The sequence below is a fragment of the Hypomesus nipponensis genome, chromosome 25 (genome assembly GCF_054491055.1).
Source record: "Hypomesus nipponensis isolate SF chromosome 25, ASM5449105v1, whole genome shotgun sequence".
Classification (NCBI taxonomy): Eukaryota; Metazoa; Chordata; class Actinopteri; order Osmeriformes; family Osmeridae; genus Hypomesus; species Hypomesus nipponensis.
In genome coordinates this window covers 12,647,807-12,669,367 of record NC_140385.1, presented here as the reverse complement: position 1 = coordinate 12,669,367, position 21,561 = coordinate 12,647,807, and the positions used below count along the sequence as shown (strand labels likewise).

General features: G+C 41.1%; 1 protein-coding gene across 5 annotated transcripts in view; it reads left to right on the top strand.

The window, feature by feature from the left end:
* Positions 1-21,561, top strand: part of LOC146222334 (RAS guanyl-releasing protein 2-like) — a 104,294-nt gene that overhangs the window by 10,648 nt on the left and 72,085 nt on the right. For 3 of the 5 annotated variants that reach the window (XM_084691363.1, XM_084691361.1, XM_084691359.1), the window contains exons 2-3: positions 19,725-19,856; positions 20,044-20,146. In XM_084691363.1, coding sequence (XP_084547489.1) covers positions 19,787-19,856; positions 20,044-20,146 — 173 coding nt within the window. In that variant the 5' untranslated portion in view covers positions 19,725-19,786. Of the gene's footprint in view, positions 1-16,716; positions 16,812-17,214; positions 17,446-19,724; positions 19,857-20,043; positions 20,147-21,561 lie in introns of all 5 variants that reach the window. The other 2 variants (XM_084691360.1, XM_084691362.1) reach the window with 2 other exon arrangements.

Below are 21,561 nucleotides of genomic sequence, written 5' to 3'. Positions count from 1 at the left end.
GCAAACATAATATATTGGTAGTTTGGCGATGGTGAAGATCCCTGCAGTCTAATCAGCAGGAAATCATTTTGAAAACCTTCTATATTGTTTTTATGATGACTAGAAAGTAAGCTTCATGTTACCCTGGACAGTAACTAGGCCAATGAGCAGACTTGGATGTTTGGAAGATGTCCAGTAACAAGCTGGCCTTATCTCCCTTTGTTGTGGGTGTATCATGCTGGGTAGGTTGGTGTCCTTTTGCGCCCAGTTGGAATAGAAAGGACTACATTTGCATCTTGGGAGTTGAAAGTTTGCTAACAGAGGTGAATGACTTGGGAGTGCACCACAACAGGATGTGAAACTCTGAAAACACTTCACTGCAGCAACCTACTGAAAAAGAGTGAGAGCATTTTCTGGTTTTAAATGACAAATTGCAAAATCAAATGCACTTAAAGCTTTGTCCCTTCCTCACTCTTACTCTTGAACCATTCATTCACTCTTGATCAGATCTGAGAGTTGTGTGTGTAAGAAATTGATATGTTGTGGTAAGAGAGTGTTTCATATGAAGATTTTGACATGAGGAACATGTATCACTAAAGGAGCGGGAAAGAATTAGCATTGTTTGTTCGAATAGCTGTGGACAAACCTTGGGCAGTTATAATTTAGATGTGTAGACAGACACAGTAACATTTCTGCTGGTTGTCATAGCTAGTTTAACATCGGCCAAAGGGCAGGAGTTGTGCAGGAAGCATCTGCACAAAACAATGAAAACATTTAGGCTTTCAAACTGCTTATTCTCTAACAATGAGTCATTGTGGCACATCCTTATATATACATTCTCCTTTGTGCATTTGTTTGTGTTCATTTGATCATTTATCATGATGCCTGTTATGTCATTTTTCCATCAACCTATTATATAACGCCTTTTTGGTAGCTTAATTGTTGTTTTTTGCACATCTTTTTTTGTCTTTATTATAGTTTATTATGAGTAACTAAACACAAAATGAATATTTTTGTGTCTAGTTAACTTATAAAAAAAGATTCAAATAACTATTTCAATACTCACTGAGGGCTAAATAACAAATTCTGTTCTTGATCCCCACATTTCTTTGCTGAAGGGTTATTTAAAATAGTTAATGAAATTGGGGTGTTTAATTACTCTTTTAAACTATTACGGATTATGCACATTTTCAGTATCTACAGATGCTCATATAACTGCACCTAAACCAACCAAGGAAGACAAGGAAAAACTCAGGAAAATGGAAGAAACCTTGGGAAGAGCAATTCATTAAAGGATCCCCTCTTCATGATATGGTTAGTGATACAGAGAGGTGCAGATCATTTGCTGAATATGTTATTATGAATTATGCAGTGAGAATGGGCTGGGACTACATGGGCTGGGACTACAGGGCTGGGAATCAGCATACAACAGGACATTCAGGTAGGAACCAGGTGCTCTGTATGGTTCATCAGAGAGCCACAGAGACCAAAGTTTGCATCATCATCTTAGTCCACAAGACAATATAGTATGTCTTGGCCACAAGAGGGTCAGTGAGCGACCGGGAGCTTTATGTGGTCTGTAATAGGGGACGGATGTCAGCATTGGTGACTAGGTACAAACGGTTTAGTGCTGAAGGTTTATAGAACGTGGAAGACAAACGGTTCATTCTATGATTGTTAAGCGATCAGCATAGCTGCTAAAAGATAACTTTCACTGTCTGTCAAAGGTTTGGAAACACCTCGCCAATGTTTAAGACACATGCACAACCTGTTTTTTATTGCTTTTAATGCATGAATTCATTCACTCAATCACGGTTTGTAGGGCATTTAACCTACATGTATATAGTGTTAGCATGTTCTCCAAATATTTCCCAAGGTGATAGTTTCATGAAAATGTAGTTATATATCTGAACATATTGGTCAAAGTAAATCTTCATACCGTTAAAGTTTTCAAACTTTGTATGTACGGCATTGTATGTCTTACTGTAAGAACGGATGTCCCTTGGACATGGGCTGCATCCTACTTAAATAGTTAGTAAAATATTTCCTTTTTTTTACACCATCTCCATGTCCTTTTTCCCCTCCCTAAGAAGGGGTTAGTTAGATAGCAGGGGTAGCTACCACAAGAGTTACCTCCCTCTGTATGTCAGTGACAGGAAATGTTGCCCTTCCTGCTCTCTACATAGCCTATTATCTGTAAATAGCAGTGGTCAAAAAACACCCAGCTTCTCCAAGGATCTATATCTGTCCTGGGAAACAGTCATGTACACAATAACCCCCTACCACAAACTCTTAAAACCAGGGGTGGTGGACCATTTGTTTGTGCTGGGCCATTAAGTCTGGTATATCCAATGGGATTGGTGCTTGAAAATGCGTGCGTAGGCAAGGCACAACCTATATTCTCCCATATATATTTGTTGGAATGCTGCTTCAGCATTTGTACCTCCTTATGCTTGAATTAATATCAATCAATATTAATAATTTTTTTTACATGGTTTTCCAATATAGTTTTTTCAAATCCTCTCAATCTTCTTCAACTTTCAAATCCTTCTTCTTCCTCAATCCTTCAGCTACAGACAAAATTTAAACTTAAAAATGTTGACAAAACCCTAAACAATTGTTTAAAAAATTCTGCTTTTTGATATCTATTCAATTTTTTTTTATATCCCTGATGTTTCATAAGTTTTTAAAACTGTTTCTGAGATTTACATGGGTGTGTACGTGAAAGCCTAGAGTGCAGACTGAAACGCTTAGAGGAGGGGAGCTTCGAAATCAGTTTCAAAAAGTATTTCTAGTTTGCCAGCATTGCCACAATTTTCTAGCCTGACGTTGTCATACTCATATTTCTAGTCAGAATATGAGTCTGAAAACTCTCCGTTGGGCTTTGAGTACCCAGCGTGTTTCAACCGAACTCGTAAAACAAATGCCTCTACGCTCAATTGGATAGACCTACAACCAATCAGAACAACGTATTATGTTGTTTGTTGAAAACGAATTCAACCCAAGGGCTCTTTCGTGACGTTGTTGATTACGTTACTGTTGAACATCTGTCCATCATCGTATAAAGCCCGCCCTGGCAATTTCATTGGTCCGTCCCGATTCTGGGTTTTCTGTAGTTGTCCCCAATACGAGACCCTCCAGACCCAACTTCCCGAACACATTTTTTTATGGGCGGGAGAAGTTGGGCTGGCAGCCAGGCTTACAATTTTCGCTATTCATGCTTCGTTTTTGGATCAATAGATAGCTATTTTTGTGCTGGTCGTAGACAGTTGTCTGTGGAATCCAACAGACTTACACATTTGTTCAGAGCCCCACGCAAGCAAGACAAAGTCCAACTCTCGCCCCATAGAGTCCAATGCAAATCTGGTGACAAATAAGTCACAGAAAGCAAAAAATAAGATTTAGAAAATGCCGTTAGTCGTATTTCTGACCGCCCAGACATATAAAGGACATCTCTGAGTCTTGGGTCTCGGAAAATATCCTTATTTTTTTGATTGGACGTATAGTTTTGCGTCTAGGTTAACTTGTTTGAGGTGTGGATTCTAGCTACACTTCTGTTATACTCTGCCCACAGCGCGTAACCCTGCGTTCACACTGCAGCGACGCGAATCGCTTCCCATCGCTTGCTGTCCCACAGTTCACCACGCTGGGGGGCTTTCAAACAGATTATGTAGAATGTAGTTCTCTAAAATCACTGTTGTAGTTGTCATGGCCGAGTGTGCAGACTTGGGTTTATGTACTCGCAACATCGATTTAAGTACAACTTAAATACAAAAGTGTTTCATAAACACACGTTGACATGTGTAAAAACGTTTTATCATATTACTCAAAGTCAATAACTCAGTCAATAACTATCATATAACTCACTCAATGATAGGCTACATCTGCTTTTACTATCCCAACTATAGTTTCAGCTGTTAAAACTATAATATTCTTGTTACGACTAGCCTACTTCGGTTTAACAGTTCAGCTTCTCCCGCGTCGTAGGCTATTTAAGCTCTTAGCTTTGTTAGATGATGCAGTTCAGCTACCACACTGCCTCTTTAGTGTGACTCACAAATTTTTAAAATTAATTTCAGCTTGCAGGTATTTTCTCATTTCTGTATTTTCAGCCATTTAAAAAAATAATTTCAGATTTCAACATTCCAACGCATTTTCAGCAGGAAATGTCTTTTCTAGTTATTCTTATTGTTTATTTTTGCCCCTTAATGCCTCAATATTTGGACTACATAGAAAACGTTGCTGTCAAAAGTTTTGTCTTGGTAGCGATTAAGTTGCTTGTATTTTTATGTACCTTCCGTTGCATGGTTTAAGTTTATATTACGTTATTGTGGCGAAAAGTGAAGCTAACGGTGGCTAACTTGCTAACCACAGTCATTGACATGTTATACGTCACTAACATAACGAAAACACGCATGACTACCTCTAGGCTAAAGTCTAGCAGAACATTAGTTTAGCAGCTTGTTCACTTCTGGGAGATAGCTAGGCTAACTATAGCTTTGCTGCAAGGAAGCTGCAGAAACGCCACAAGCAACGCCACAAGCAAAGAGACCAGGGTGATAACTATTTACTCATTTTACTTTGTGATATGAAACACAATTGTAAGGTGTAATGTAAAATATAAGCTGATATAAGGAAGTAGTTACATCTACTTTCGGAAACAGTAGTCTACTATTTCACTGACGGATTAGCATCATGATATTAGCTTGTGTTGCCCGTGCAACACATGCTACAGCGGTCTATTAATAACGTGTTAACGCAATCTAATTTTAACGCGAAAAAAAGAAATAGTGCCGTTAACGCAGGTTTCTTTTTGACCCTGGGAATCACCTGTCGTCACATGATTTCGACTGCCAACGGTAGTTGAATGATGGAGAGAGGGATTTGAGATGGGAAGTCGTCGTCATCTGCCGCTTGTCCGGGGATCGGGTTGCGGGGGCAACGACCTAAGCAGGGAGGCCCAGGCTTCCCTCTCCCCGGCCACTTCCACCACCTCTTCCTGGGGGACCCCGAGGCGTTCCCAGGCCAGCCGAGTGACATAGTCCCTCCAGCGTGTCCTGGGTCTTCCCCGGGGCCTCTTCCCAGTGGGACGTGCCCGGAACACCTCACCAGGGAGGCCTCCAGGAGGCATCCTAATCAGATGCCCGAGCCACCTCAGCTGGCTCCTCTCGACGCGGAGGAGCAGCGGTTCTACTCTGAGCCTCTCCCGGATGACCGAGCTTCTCACCCTATCTCTAAGGGAGAGCCCGGACACCCTGCGGAGAAGCTCATTTTGGCCGCTTGTATTCGCAATCTCGTTCTTTCGGTCACTACCCATAGTTTGTGACCATAGGTGAGGGTAGGAACGTAGATCGACTGGTAAATAGAGAGCTTCGCCTTTCGACTCAGCTCCTTCTTCACCACGACGGACCGATGCAGAGCCCGGATCACTGCGGACGCCGCACCGATCCGCCTGTCGACCTCGCGCTCCATTCTTCCCTCACTCGTGAACAAGACCCCGAGATACTTGAACTCCTCCACTTGGTTCAGGATCTCCTCCCCGACCCGGAGATGGCACTCCACCCTTTTCCGGTCGATAACCATGGCCTCAGATTTGGAGGTGCTGATTTGCATCCCAGCCACTTCACATTCGGTTGCGAACTGCTCCAGTGAGAGCTGAAGGTCACGGCCCGATGAAGCCAACAGGACCACATCATCTGCAAAAAGCAGCGACCCGATCCTGAGGTCACCAAACCGGACCCCCTCAACACCCTGGCTGCGCCTAGAAATCCTGTCCATATAGGTAATGAACAGAATCGGTGACATAGGGCAGCCCTGGCGGAGTCCAACCCTCACCGGAAACAAGTTCGACTTACTACCGGCAATGCGGACCAAACTCTGGCACCGGTCGTACAGGGACCGGACAGCCCCGATTAGGGAATCCGGTACCCCGTACTCTCGGAGCACCCCCCACATGAGCCCCCGAGGGACACGGTCGAACGCCTTTTCCAAATCCACAAAACATGTGTAGACTGGTTGGGCGAACTCCCATGTACCCTCCAGGACTCCGCGGAGGGTATAGAGCTGGTCCACTGTTCCACGGCCAGGACGGAAACCACATTGCTCCTCCTGAATCAGAGGTTCGACAATCCGGCGGACCCTCCTCTCCAGGACCCCTGAATAGACTTTCCCAGGGAGGCTGAGGAGTGTGATCCCCTAAAGTTGGAGCACACCCTCCGGTGTGAAGGGGAGAAGGGAAGTTCCATTTCAAAAAGTTCTGAGACGGCTCGGTTGACAAAACTAAGGCTGTGTGTACTGATTGTCAAGGCTGAGTTTAGTTATCGCCAGAGTACCTCCAGCCTATACTATAACATGCAAGCAAAGCACACAGCTAGCAGCAGCGTTAGCAGTAGCAGCAGCAGCGTTCGCTCCGGTAATATATGGCAGACAACACTTGCAAAAGAAGCGAGCAGCTGACTGGGTTCAACAAGATAGAAACTATTGTTCAATATTAAGGTCTGTGTTGCTTAAGTATATGAAGTATGTTTGAGTAAGACTTTAATATTATGGAGCAGGATATCGTAATATGCTATGAGACAACATGTCTTTAATGTAGTGCTGTCAAACGATTAAAATATTTAATCTCGACTACTCGCATTAATGTCATAGTTAACTCGCAATTAATCACAATTAATCGCACATTTTTATCTATTCTAAATGTCCCTTGATTTCTTTTTGTCCCATTCTTTTTTCAAATTTTAATGCTCTTATCAACATGGAAAAGTGGAAAGGTGGAAGAGGGGGCAGAGAATTCGCATCAGCTGTGTGCTTGGCCATCAAGTGGTATTTCAGATTAGACGTGCTGTGATGATGGCTCAGTTTACAACGACAAAACACACAGATCACTTTGGTCTTGTCAATGGAACCATTTGGCAACTTTTAAAAGTAAACTTTCCATTCAGAATCTTATTGGCATCCATTTCAGTGTCTCGCGCTCGCCATCCACTCAAAACGTAACGTTACCAACTACCAGAGAATGTCTAATATCTGTAAACGGGCTCTGCTACTACTCTTTAACCGGCTCGCAAGCCAAACAAGTGTGTGGCGTGCCTGTTGTTTTGTTTCCGGTCTAGTAAGATCCGGTGTGGTGTTGTAGTTTTTCTACCGTCGGTAGTTGTTGCAACAGCATGTGAAAAAAACTACAAAGTTTGCTCGGTCAAAAACAGCATTAATCACGCGATAAAAAAATTGACGCCGTTAATTTGGGTTTGCGTTAACGCCGTTAATAACGCGTCAAACTGACAGAACTATTTTAATGTATTTTATATTCCAGAATAAGTCTAATTTTGTGGATGGTTATTATACAGCAGTATATTTTGTGTGTGAATAAAACTCCCTCACAATTTAAGTTGTGTTCCATCTGAACTTGTTACATGGACATTATCATCAAGTTAGGCCTATCTGAAGTTAAGTACACCCTTTTAAAGTTATTTCCACAAAAATCATATACAATCATGTATTGGGGTAAAATGTTAACAGATTAAATTGATTGAATAATGTTGTGATTAATTGCGATTATGAAATAATATGAAATAATGCTATTAATCTCAATTAAATATTTTAATCGCCTTTCAACTCAGCTCTTTCTTCATCACGACAGACCGATACAGAGCCTTCATTACTGCGGACGCCGCACCGATCCGCCTGTCGATCTCGCGCTCCATTCTTCCCTCACTTGTGAACAAGAGATACTTGAACTCCTCCACTTTGGTTAAGATCTCATCCCCTACCCGGAGATTGCACTCCACCCTTTTCCGGTCGATAACCATGGCCTCAGATTTGGAGGTGCTGATTCCCATCCCAGTCGCTTTGCATTCGGTTGCGAACCGCTCCAGTGAGAGCTGAAGGTCACAGCCCGATGAAGCCATCAGGACCAAATCATCTGCAAAAAGCAGTGACCCGATCCTGAGGTTACCAAACCGGAACCCCTCAACACCCTGGCTGCGCCTAGATATTCTGTCCAAATAAGTTATGAACAGAATATGTGACAAAGGGCTGCCTTGGCAGAGCCCAACTGTTACCGGGAACAAGTTTGGCTTACTGCCGGCAATGCAGACCAAACTCTGACACCGGTCATACAGGGACCGGACAGCCCTGATCAAGGAATCCGGTACCCCGTACTCCCGGAACACCCCCCACATGAGCCCGCAAGGGACACGGTCGAACGCCTTTTACAAATACACAAAACGCGTAGACTGGTTGGGCGAACTCCCATGCACCCTCCAGGACCCTGCCGAGGGTGTAGAGCTGGTCCACTGTTCCACAGCCAGGACAAAAACCACATTGCTCCTCCTGAATCCGAGGTTCGACAATCCGACAGACCCTCCTCTCCAGGACCACTGAAAAGACTTTCCCAGGGAGGCTGAGGAGTGTGATTCCCCTAAGGTTGAAGCACACCCTCCAGTCCCCCTTTTTAAAGAGGGGACTGGTCTGCCAGTCCAGCGGCTCTGTCCCCGATGTCCAGGTGATGTTGCAGAGTCGTGTCTACCAAGACAGCCCTACAACGTCCATCAACCTCATCCACCCCAGGAGCCCTGCCACCGCAAAACTTTTTAACCACCTCAGCAACCTCAGCCCCAGAGATAGAAGGCCCCCCCCGATGTCCCCAGACTGTCCACGTGTTGGTGGAATTAAGGTCTTCAAAGTATTCCTTCCACCGATCCAGGACGTCCCCCGTCAAGGTCAGCAGCGCACCATCCCCAGCATATACAGTATTGACAGTGCACTGCTTCCCCCTCCTGAGTCGCCAGATGGTGGTCCAGAACGTTTTCAAAGCTATTCGGAAGTCATTCTCCATGGCCTTGCCGAATTCCTCCCATGCCCGGGTTTTTGCCTCCGCGACTGCCAACGCCGCATTCTGCTTGGCCCGGTACACATCACCTGCCTCTGGAGTCCTACCAGCCAATAAAGTCCGATAGGCCTCCTTCTTCAACTTGACGGCATCCCTCACCTCGGGCATCCACCACCGGGTTCGAGGGTTACCGCTCCGACATGCACCGGCTTTGCGGCTTTAATATTATTATTAGTGCTGTCAAACGTTTAAGATTTTTAATTGTGATTAATGTCATAGTTAACTCGCTATTAATTGCAATTAATCACAAATTTGTATCTATTCTAGATGTCCATTGATTTCTTTTTGTCCCATTATTTTTTCTCATTTTGATGCTCTTATCAACATGGAAAAGTGGATCGGATTGCTAAATGCAAATGTTTTTTCAAAAAAAAAAACATTGCTTGAAGTGGGCCGGTACTCACCGGTACGCAGTACCGGCACCTCTACATTTTACTCTTAATTGTACCAGCACCTTTTCTTGCTTGCCGGTATGCTAGATTCGAAAAAGTTATCTAGACAGCATCAACTGATGCCTGAGTAAAACAGACTTTTCACTGCTGCTTTCAAACCTAGAAACGAAACGTCTTTCGTGTGTAAGTAGTTGTTACCCTGGCTTCAGAAAGGCACTAAAAGAGCGCGTGTGCCAGAGCCAGACACGTCAAGAGAGGTCCAAGTCCAACCAGAAACATTGGGTAGGCTACGAATCATGAGCTTCAAACTTGTTTAAATAAATAGCGGGAACTAGGGGTGCTGAGGGTGCTGCAGCACCCCCTGACATCACGAGAATTTAAAATGATATGAATTGAAAATCCACCACCGTGGAATAGCCCCGCAGTAGCAGACTGGCCATCGGGAACACCGGGAGAAGAATAACGATGGAAAACGAGGATAAGAAACGTAAGGGTGGGACTGAAAAGCAAAGAGAAAAAAAGACATTTTTATTTTACACAAGGCTCAAAAAGACAAAGATTTTGCCAACTTTTTTGGCCTTTATTTGAGCGCAAAGTATCGAACTCCCGAACTAGCATCACATCAAACACAGACTATGCATGCATTAGCAGACAGCTGTGGTGGTGTAGCTATTGGCCGGTTCTGGTGGGCTGGTCTGGATAAAAGTCCAGGGCCTATTTTTACTCCCAGTCCGTCCCTGTCTCCCCGCAACATTAAGCCACCCCCCTGAAAAAATATGTTCCCGCGGCTATGCATTTATGTTGTTAATAAATAGGCTAACAATAAATTGTTTTTGTACCAGCAATCCAAGCTTTGTTTTTCACTGTAGAAATCTCAAATTTCATAATAATTTGCCAATGCAAGAGAGTACCGGCACCTTTTTTTTCTCCACTTCAAGCACTGTAAAAAACAACATTGCAATCGCCTGGCTTTGAGGAGGGGGCGGAGAATTCGCATCAGCTGTGTGCTTGGCTATCAAGTGGTATTTCAGACTGGACGTGCTGCAATGATAGCTCAGTTCACAACGACAAAACACAAAGATCACTTTAGTCTTGTCAATGGAACCATTTGGCAACTTTTGCGCTCGCCATCCACTCAAAACGTAATGTTTACCTACTACTCTTTAGCCGGCTCACAAGCCCAAACAAGTGTGTGCGGCGTGCGTGTTGTTTTGTTTCCGGTCTAGCTAGATCCAGTGTGGTGTTGTAGTTTTTCTAACGTCAGTAGTTGATGCAACAGCATGTGAAAAAACGACAAAGTCTTCTTGGCCAAAAAGAACGTTAATCGCGTAATAAAAAAAAATTACGCCGTTAAAATGGGTTTGCGTCAACGCCGTTAATAACGCGTTAAACCATAGACTTGTATATTATTAGACACAGCTACTTCTGTCTTCCAAGATGGCGTCCCCATTCATTTCTATGAAAAGTGCTTAGTGGCGCAGTGAGGCAAGCGAGAGCGCAAAACTGGACCGCGCCATCTTTCCACGTCCGACTTTCCGCGTTAAACAGTGGCTCGTTTTGTTCCTACTTGTGCATGTTTGCAACTAGCTGTACACGTCATACTTTGCCACAACCAGTCCCAAGCATAGACTTATTTGGTCGCCAGCATGTGAGCTAAGCCATTGCAGTGGCAGAATGGGGTACAAGTCCGATAAGAATCAGAGACATTATGCAAATATTACGGAAATGTATGCTGTCACTGTATAGTATTCCTTTCACTTGGTTTTTAGAAATAGGCTATAGGGCTAAATGTAGGGCTATTTCTGATGGAACTCATCACATATGTTGCTTTTTTTCTTCGTGATATGAGTATGATTTCCAACGCATTGTATCGGATTAAATAAACTGTTAACATGAACAGCTCCGTCGTTGTTCTCGCCAAGCAAAGAAAGCGAAATAGTTATTTTGGTAACAGAAATCTTCTATAATGCAGACTTACCATAGCTTACTGTCAACTTTATATTCAAACGAAATGCCACGAAATTCACACTGCCTTCAATTTACCATCAGTGTAGAAATGTGGACTGTGTTTTATATGTTCATCCTACAAAACCAAACACCTACTAATGGATATAATGTGTTCTAACAAGATTTGGTAATAATGTAATAAATGAAAGCTTGAACTGTGTCTAAAATATACTTTATTGAACAGTTACCTTTGTAAAGGGCATATTAAAAGAACTATATAGGCTATAAGACATTTCCATCAGATGTAAGTGGGGTTGAAACATAGTCACTGAGGACCTTCATTGTCCCACAAAGCAGTCTGGCTTGATGACACGATAAAAAAAAAAAAGAATAATGGGTGTGTTTAACAAAAGCTTCTGAAGGCAAGACTAATATTATTTAAATATATATAATTTCCTATTGTGGTTATCAGTTAAAGTATTAATCTTCTCTTTGCTCCAGATAGACATGTCAACAATCTATGCTCGCATTTAACATCATATATTTGACATCATGTCATGAACGTTTTTACGAAAAATCTAGTCTGTTTTAAAATAACGGGAACAAGAGAGGGTACAATTTCTGGGGAAATTGTAGGGTGTGCTTGCTTGCGTTGGTTGCAGGGCTCCGTATTTAAATTTCATTTTACAACTGATATTTCTGTATATTTTATATTAAAATGCATAGCCTACTTATTAAAGATTACATAGATTTAAAAGCATATTTTTTTCTGCTCATTTACAACTCAAAATACTAAGAGTGAAGAGTAGAATGAAATAGTTGTCTTCTCATTTCCCCAGCGAGAGGGAATGGTGATCAGCAACCTCATAGTTGAATAAAAACAAATACATTTGGCAGACCGGTGTAAAAATTTACCTAATCTCTATGACTTAAACGTCACTGTACGTTTTTCCCTTCTCGTGATATTATCAGGCATTTAGCCTACTCATATTGCATTCATTCATTAATAAAGTAACCCCTTTGAAGCTTATTTTAACAACAACGTTACCAGCAGTAGCTATCTCAGATGGAATCGCGATTCAAATAGTACCATCTGCTAACTGAAAATATGCCCCCAAAAACGTAAATAAGCTTGACATTTATTTAGGAGAAAATCACTCATTCATAAAAATGTCAGTGGTAGCGATCATTGTCAGTAACAAAGCAAAATGCGATACAGCCCTGCTGTGTGGAGAAGCTGCCCCGGTAAATTGTAGGCTACAACTACTACTGGACTGTCTTGGTAGCGATAGCGTTGGTTGAATTCGATTTAACGTTACTTCCGTTGTACGGTCTAGGCTGAAATGAATTATGTTCATGAACTGATTGAGGTTTAGGCTGTGGCAATGGACTTCAGGTTAGTAGTCACTAGTCAGATAGTTTCACCTATTGAAAGACTTTTGATTTAAGTAAGGGTAGTGCCGAACATGTGCCGCCATTTGACTTCCTACGTAGGCTGTACTGTAAACAGCTGTGGAGATGTTTTTTTTTTAGCTACTAGACTATGCTACAGTACAGCGTTGCAGTGAGCTACACTGGTTTGAAATTACAGGTAATGATAATTTCACCAACAAATTGTTTACTTGTAATCTAATGTCATAATAAATCCTACAACAAAAATGTATTTGTGAGGAATGTTTATTTTAACGATTGAAAACAGATGCATCATAGACCGCTGTAGTATGTGTTGCCCGGGCAACAGAGGCTAATGTCATGATGCTAATGCTTCAGTGAGATAGTAGACTACTGTTTCCGAAAGTAGATGTAACTACTTCCTTATATCAGCTTAAATTGTACATTAAACTTCACAATTGTGTTACATATCATAAAGTAAAATGAGTAAATAGTTATCACCCTGGCCTATTTGCTTGTGGTGTTTCTGCAGCTTCCTTTCAGTAAAGCAGCTAGCCTAGCTATCTCCCAGAAGTTAACGAGCTGCTAAACTAATACTGCGGTAATTCCGAGGTAATACTGCTAAACTAATACCTCTGCTAGAGGTAGTCACGCGATATTTCGTGACATTAGTGACGTCAGTAGTAGGGATGGAGATTTGAACTGATTTCACTATTCGAATAGTATCCGAAATTATTTTCGAATATCCGGATTATCTATTTTATTAATGTGGTTCCGTTATGTAATTAGCCTGACGTGACGCAAAGCATACAGTAAACACATGAACCACCACACATTCTGGCAATAATTGGGACTGTTAAACTATTAGATTAAATAAGGGTTGAATAAAGAAAACAAATGAAAGATCAATTTATTTACATGACGAAAAGACAATGAACTTGAAAAAACGCTGCGTCTTCAGACGTAGGCTCTTAATTTGGCGGAAAAGCGATTAGCCTATTATTATGTGAAATAAAAAGTAGGCTACATTGGACTAAATTAAACACATTGGGTAGGCTATCCTCCATAAAAACGAAAGACACACGGAGAAATATTGCATATTAACTTGGATATTAACTTGGAACCGGAATCCTATAGGATACGGTGCGCCACCACACATTGCGAACATAAACAGCCGATTACGCTAGCTCTACATGCTACTGGTAAGAAAATAAATAAGCCACAACTGCATTAGCCATACGCATTTTTATTCAGGAGAATTAGCATGTAAACATGCTCAGGGGAGAGGCTAGTACGGAGTCGATTTACGAGCAGGCCGGCGTAGAAAAGACTGCAGGAACTGAGGATGTTGCGTGGTCCTGCTTAGCCAGGACACTATGCTTCTTGTAGCGCCAAATGAAATGAAAGGAGACTCACAGCAGAACGCAGGCGTAGCCTACCTTTTTTGATGGTTTTCATCATTTTTAACGTCACAACTTTTAGAATTCACAACATGATGCGACAGTTTTTCAATAAAACTTTTTTTTTAAATCAAACTACGCTCATAAGTATTCGAAATAAGTATTCGAATACTAACTTACTTTAGGATATCCGGATATTTGATTAACCACGCCCATCCCTAGTCAGTAGCGTCAGTGACCGTGGCTAGCAAGTTAGCCACTGCTAGCTTCACTTTTGCCACAAAAACGTAATTAAAACCTAAACCGTGCAACGGAACATAAATCCCAATAGAACCAACACAATCGTGACAAAGACGAACATTTTGACATCAACTTTGTCTATGTAGTCCTATGTAGTGTAGTAATATCGACTGAGCCTTAGGGGCGCGAAAATAAACAATAATAATAATAAATATATATGTGAGATAACAATGGTTTGTGCTCGCCGAAGGCAAGAAAAACTATATTACAACATTTCATGTATGTGTGACAACCATTTGCCACAACAGGGCAGGCAACTCAAGCCATTTGTCTCTGCGCTCATTCCATAAGTCTATGGCTCATTCAGCTCCATGTAAATCGGCTATCGGCCAATGTGAAGTTTTGTGCTAGTGCCCTGTTAGTATTCGCGAGCACATTTGCAGTCAACTTTTATTGACGTAAGCAAATAAATGGGGTGCTAGTTTACCCATTTCGGATTGGTTTCAAACTTAGCAAAAATCCGGAAAAATTATTCTATGAAAAAGTTAGTAGTATGAGCCAGGTTCGAGAATCTAACAAAAATTATTGGGGGAGATCGTTTTGTAAATGTTGACTGGAGTTAATAAAATAAAAACGACCGAAAGAGTCGGAAGTCAAACACGTAATGCAATACCACCTACATCCACAGGGGCCATTGCTTCAAGCCGAGGGGTGGGGGTTTGCGTTAAACTGACAGCATTAATTATTATTGTGCGTGTTATTTTTTAACAACCTTACGTTGTGTTGCAGGCACAAATAAACTATAGCCTTTTGCGCTGTATTATATGCACTGTAGTGGCAGTAATTTAGTCTAAGTTCTTTAACAAATAACAAAGTATAAAACAGCACGGAAAACGGCAGCAGAGTATGCAAAGTGTTTATTTGAATCTAACACAGAGGATTGATTCCAACAAACGTGAGCAAGGTCTCGAGATCAGATAGGAATTTTGCTTTAATATTTGTTCTCCATTATTTTTGATAGTTTACCATTGGTACATTAACTGTAGTCACAGATTCATATATGCATTTCACACTTGGTTGGTCCATTGTCACAGAATTTAAATAGCCAGGACTTCGTTCTCCCATCCAGGGCCCACGTGAGGCATAGTGGCCCAGCTGTACAGGTTATACTAAGTTTAAAGACATAAATCTGTCCTCTGATATCTGGGCCTTGTAGTCCCTTGCCAGGGCCTTGTAGTTTTTCCTGGGTGAATACAACTCACATACTTCTCTCTCTGGCACTCAAACTCTGCTTATCTGGACTTCCACATTTGGCTTTATTTTCTTCTATGTTTTAATGTCAATACCCATCAATCAACACCTTTGCATCATGTGTTTAATAATATAGCATATACAAGTAAAAAAAGTGATTTAGTGGTTCAATATCAATTATATAGTACCATGATTGTTTCTCCATCTTCATGATTACAACAGTGTGCTGATAATTCTTCATCAGCACTGTGTTATTATTTTAGGCGACTCATCTCAGTTACACAATAGGATTGACTCATGAACCTAGAAAATAATTTAATTTCCTTATTTTATGGTTATCGTCATGTATAACAAGTTTAACCTTTACAACAGTCTCTAACAGAGCACAGGGGGAACAGGGGTTCAACCTGGGGAACCCTTGACATACTTACAATATACTTACAACCCAAAACTATAATTTGTGTCACGTGTAGATGGAAAAGGCGTGTGTTTCAATGGAGGTTCCTTATTAATGAATGAATGCAATATGAGTTAATGCTTACAAAGGGGAAGTTAGTCATATAGGTTAGGACCATTTTTACACAGGATTGGCCAATTTCTTTGTTTTGATACAACTCTTTGAACTATGTGAGGCTGCCACATAGCCTATCTATCCTATTGCCATTCCCTCTCGCACTAGGAAATGAGGAGAACCCTGTTTCATTCTACACTTCAATTATTTTGAAGTGGAAATGAGCAGCAAAAGATGCTTTTTAATCTATGCAATCTTCCTACATAATAAGTATGCATACAGAAATATCAGTTAAGTATACCCATGAAAATTCTCCAAATGTTTGGATGTTTGATATTAAACAATAGGTTTGGAGGTGATAAAGTAAAAAAGAAAAACTGTCCCACCTGCAACCGACACAAGCTCACCTCACATTCTATTGTCATTCAGTCTATTATCATTGTTAACATAAATCAAGTGTTCTTCCAATAATTCTGTCAGGGAGCATATAGAACAATCAATTGCCAGTGAAGCATACACACCAGACCAGAGTAATAACTGCCTTCATTGAGATTGGTTCATTAGTATCAATATAGTGATGGACATCATTGTTTGTGTGAACAGAATACGTGTTTGTATGTGTTTGTATATATCCATCTGACTGCATCAAAGTGTATGTGTGCTGCGTCTGTCCACTGCAATTAGTTTTACGAAACAAATCTGTTTTGTTCTAAGCTTCATCGGATTGTTGATGAGATGTCTGCAGCAAAAACCAGTGCTACAGCAAGAACCATCACTCACCACTATGCCACATCCCCTGACTCCTGTTGGTATGCATTGACCACAGCTCAGATAACCCACATTAATAACAAAAATCCTCTAAATATTTGTTTGGAGTGCTAGTTTTTGTTACAGCATATATATTTTTACGTTTTTGTTACAAACAAACAATAAATGTCCTTGGGACTCCTGAAAACAGTATGATGTATTACTATTGTTTTGACCAGTTCATTTCAGTATTCAGTCTCCGATTTGTAATAGTTTTCGTCTACTGTTGCATGGAGACATGCAAGAACACCATTGTCAAAGAGGACGTGTAGGGACATCTGTGTACATACATATGCATGATTTTGTGTTTAATGTATGTATTTGCAATAAATCAACTGTGGATCAGCATCTCCTTCATGTCCCCAATGCCCCCTATCCTCCTGTCTCACCCCCTGATCTCTCCAGATCGATAGTCCTAGCACGCGTCACCAGGCAACAGGAATGACACCAAAGTGATTGCGGCACAGACCACCAACATACCATTTATGAGTTAAAGGGAGAGAGAGAGGGAAAGAACTGCGAGTAGAGACCTGAAAACAACCTTTGTCTTACAAACCTCTGAAACTGAAACTAAACTTGAAGGGAGAGAGCAAGAAAGAGTGAGAGAGAGATGGAGAACCAAAGAGGTTGTTAAAGGTAAAAATCCTCTATTTTATCTTATTTCTAGTCTGTAAGGAGGGATGGAGAGATTTGTTCTCAGTAATAAAAAAAAACAAATGTCACCACCTGATTGATAAATCTGGTGAAACTGTAATTGTTCTGTCAGGGTGGGACTGGCAGCAAATACAAAGTGTGACTTTTTTGGCTAACAGGTAGACAATAGTGGGCATAAACAGTGGCATTGTGAGGTCATACAGTCAGCACTAATGGTGCGCACAACCAGTTGCATACTCTTTGGCTCTAAGAGACAAGATGACAGGTGCTTGTTTAGTTGAGAAGTTGGTTGCTTTATTTCATAAGAACACTCCAATGAATGATGATGTTGCAAAGCAAAAGACACTTACCCATCCCCGGTAGTGGATGAATAAAATCCAAATCTAGGATTGTGCCAGTTTCAACTCCAACCAGTATGTTTTGGACTTGGCATGTCTTTGGCTTAATGGCTTGGCTCAGTCTGCCTTAACTGACTTGTAGTAATTTTGAACGTATGCCACTGGGCTCCCACAACTACATAGAGGCAGATTATCCTTGACTAATGACAAGGGGGTAAAGCTGTCTTTCCCTCCTTTTCCTTTCCCCCTTCCCATACTCTCTAGTTCCTCTTTTCTCACCTGGTCTCTGTGACTGATGGAGAGTTCAAAACAATCTTTTACTTACTTCTTTACCCGTCTCTTTCTTTGTTGTGTGTGTGTGTGTCTCAGACAGCTCATGAAGTCTGTAATTGAGTATGTCCGCCTGCTGCAGAAACAGCCAGGGGAAGGCTTCATTGTCACACACAGGCACACTTCTGCTGCAGTCCCTTCATGCATTCCCACGCATGAGACACCCCTTCTGGCAGAGGCTGAGACCTAAACCTGCAAAACACACACAAACACATGCAGTCTTACACTTAATTAGCTCAACATGCATCATCTCCCTCTCTGTTAATGCAAGACCTAATGCATACTGTAGCAACCACCCCCATTTAACAAAAGGGTTTAAGTGGAGATGTTCAAGGCCATTGTATTTAGCTATGTATACAAATGCTGCTGTAAAGTCGGCTACAGCAGGCAACAGCTACCTAGTGGCATTCAAAGACCATTTTAATTTAAAACACTAGTGCAAAAATATAATGTAACCATAATATCTGATGGTCTTCCCAAGGATTTCAATGAGTCGTAGTTTTGCAGTATATTGGTCAGGCTGTCCTTATATGGAAAGAAGGGTCTGTGTGTCTGTGTTCATGCAAGCTTTTGCGTATGTTGAGGGCATGAAGATGTGTTGCCATGGCTCCCTGCTGGGACTTAAATAGCTTACAAAGGAAACCACGATGAGGCTTTTTACTACGCTATAATGTTAGAAGATTGACATGTCCTGTACCATGCATGTCCTTTTACACTGGAACATAATACAGCAACAATGTTCATTATATGTAATGACTGCAGTGCTATTTAAGGAAGTGATAAATTGTGGTTTTCCTGGTGAAAAGAGGCTTCACACTGAGATAAACTGGCTGTCCTTTGTGGCTTACCATCTTGGACGACTGATATTCCCACAGTAATGTTTCCGCCTGTACATTGATACATAGATGTCTTTTTTAAACAAAGTTTTTTTTACCAGTCATGATAATGAGGATTGTTAATTAAGGCTGAGGTTTGTACATTGTTCAGTATCTGTCAAACTTTATAATTTACTGTGTAGTAAAATGCTATTTGTGCACACTTCATTAGCTAGATTGTGCAAGTTGGTTACGGACATTTACTCAACAACACACAATTTATTTTTGTTCCTTCGAAAGGATGATGGTCAATTTAGTGGACACTGATCTGCAACACTACTGCCACGTAACTACATAATAATACCTAGTTACAACATTGTAGTTAAATAGAAACTAACTGCTATAGTTAGACTATATTACTTAATGGGGGAGGTTGGACTTTCTACTGGGAAATCTGTATTAACTGCCCTACAATCATGACCCTTTACACCCCTCCCCAAATCTGTGCATTCTTACACTTTTGCAGCTAACAACCATTTGATTTAATAGCAATTCCTATGTACCAACTGTGTTGTTATTTTAGGTATTGCTATAAACTTACATGGTAGTTAATGCAACCTTAATATAAAGTGTGGCCCTCTGATCTTCCAGAACCAGATACTAAAACTTAAATCTACAGTAATCAAATAAGGTTTCATTTCCATAAATTTCACAAACTCTTAAGACATTATAAAAAAAATCAAGTGTTGCAATGTGTTCTTCTTGATTTTGCTTTCAGGAGTGGCTGAGAGATAGGAAGAAGAAAAGAAGACCAGAACTAAGAGGAAAGGAAAGAAAAAGATGGAGCACAGTTCTTTAGACCAATCAGCCACGGTGGATGAACTTGTTGATGCATGCATCCAAGCATTTGGTTGGTCTGCTACTCTGCCTTGTATTGTAACACTTAAATGTTCAAACTATGTTCTATAATTTTGAGGTGTATATTTCCAGTGGTATGCCCATCTATTGATTGTTGACTGCCTGAAATCACAAAGTGATAGTCCTTTGAAACTGATTGCCTTGTTTTAAAATGCTGTGATGTGTTTTACTTCTTCCAGATGAGAAGGGCACTCTGAAAGAACCTTCCTTGGTGCGCATGTTCCTAATGATGCACCCATGGTACCTTCCCTCCACCGAAATGGCAAAGAAACTATTGTTGAAGTATCCTTCATAGTCAGAACAATCTTTGTCTCTTAATTAGCAGATGATGAACCATCTATTTAGAATTTTCATATGAGATGGAAATAAATATGAGGGAGGGGGTAGCCCAACCTACAATTTAATTGCGAACCGCCCCATTTGTGTGCAGTGTCTGACTACTGCTATGCTGCTATCAACTACCAAAGGACGTGAAGATTGTCAGATGGCTGAGAGGTTAGGGAATCGGGCTATTAATCAGAAGGTTGCCAGTTCGATTCCCAGCCGTGCAAAATGACATTGTGTCCTTGGGCAAGGCACTTCACCCTACTTGCCTCGGGGGAATGTCCCTATACTTACTGTAACTTACTGCTCTGGATAAGAGCGTCTGCCAAATGACTAAATGTAATGTAAATGTAAGATTGCTGATACAGCTCTGCAGCTAGCTAGCTAAACTACTATTGGAACACACACAGCTAGCTAACTCCTTCGTTCATCAAGACTCGATTGTTTTCTGACGTCTTGGACGCAACATAAATAAACAGCACAAAAGTGCGACTGATTCGGATGAATATTTCGCCTGACATCAAGCCACATCAAGCCAGAGAATGTCTTAAAAAGGGGAGAACTACCACTCTCTGGAAACTTCAGGCTTCTGAACTGGTTGCAGTTCAACTCGAGGTTCCATATGAGGGCGCTCATGGGCGAGTGCAGAATGAATGGTCTATGGAGCTATACCCCTCAAAATCCACTTTTCTCAGGATATAATTTTTTGTCTAGTAATTTGAATGTTGCATTCGAAAGGGGAGGCAAAGAAAATACACACTGTTGAGTGTTCGATTTTTTTTTTAAAGCCTTTTAAAATGTCAATGACGTCATACAATCAGCTTTCATTAGCATAATGCTAGCGTGTTATGGGCAAAAACGACTCACCTTGTAAGAAATCAGAAGGACATAAGTACTCGTTTGTCAACTTTCGATTTATAATCCATGTTGAATTAGCAAAAACTACAATCAAATCTGAGATTTCTCAACAACAATCAGGCGAAAGAGACACATTTTGCGGTCTAGCTCCATAGACTCTGCGATCACCTCCAGTGGAACTCTGGTGGAACTGCAACCACATTTGGTACAATGCGGCTTAATAGGTAGTGAACAGGCTCTTATGGAAGCAAATCAGTGACATAATGTTTTGAATTTTCAAAGGCATGGAACACTTAATATTGAAACTCAAACAACACCAAATTTGTCAAATAAAACTCGGACAAAACTCTAAAGCACGTGTACACTGTCTGCTTAATTTGATCTTGACATATAGGCTAAGTATTCTGTAGCAAATAATAAAAATAAACCCACTATGAATTATAATAATGCATCTAAAATACAAACGTGAGCATGGGGGTTCAGCAATCGCTATTGAATCAACAGCCACGTGCAAT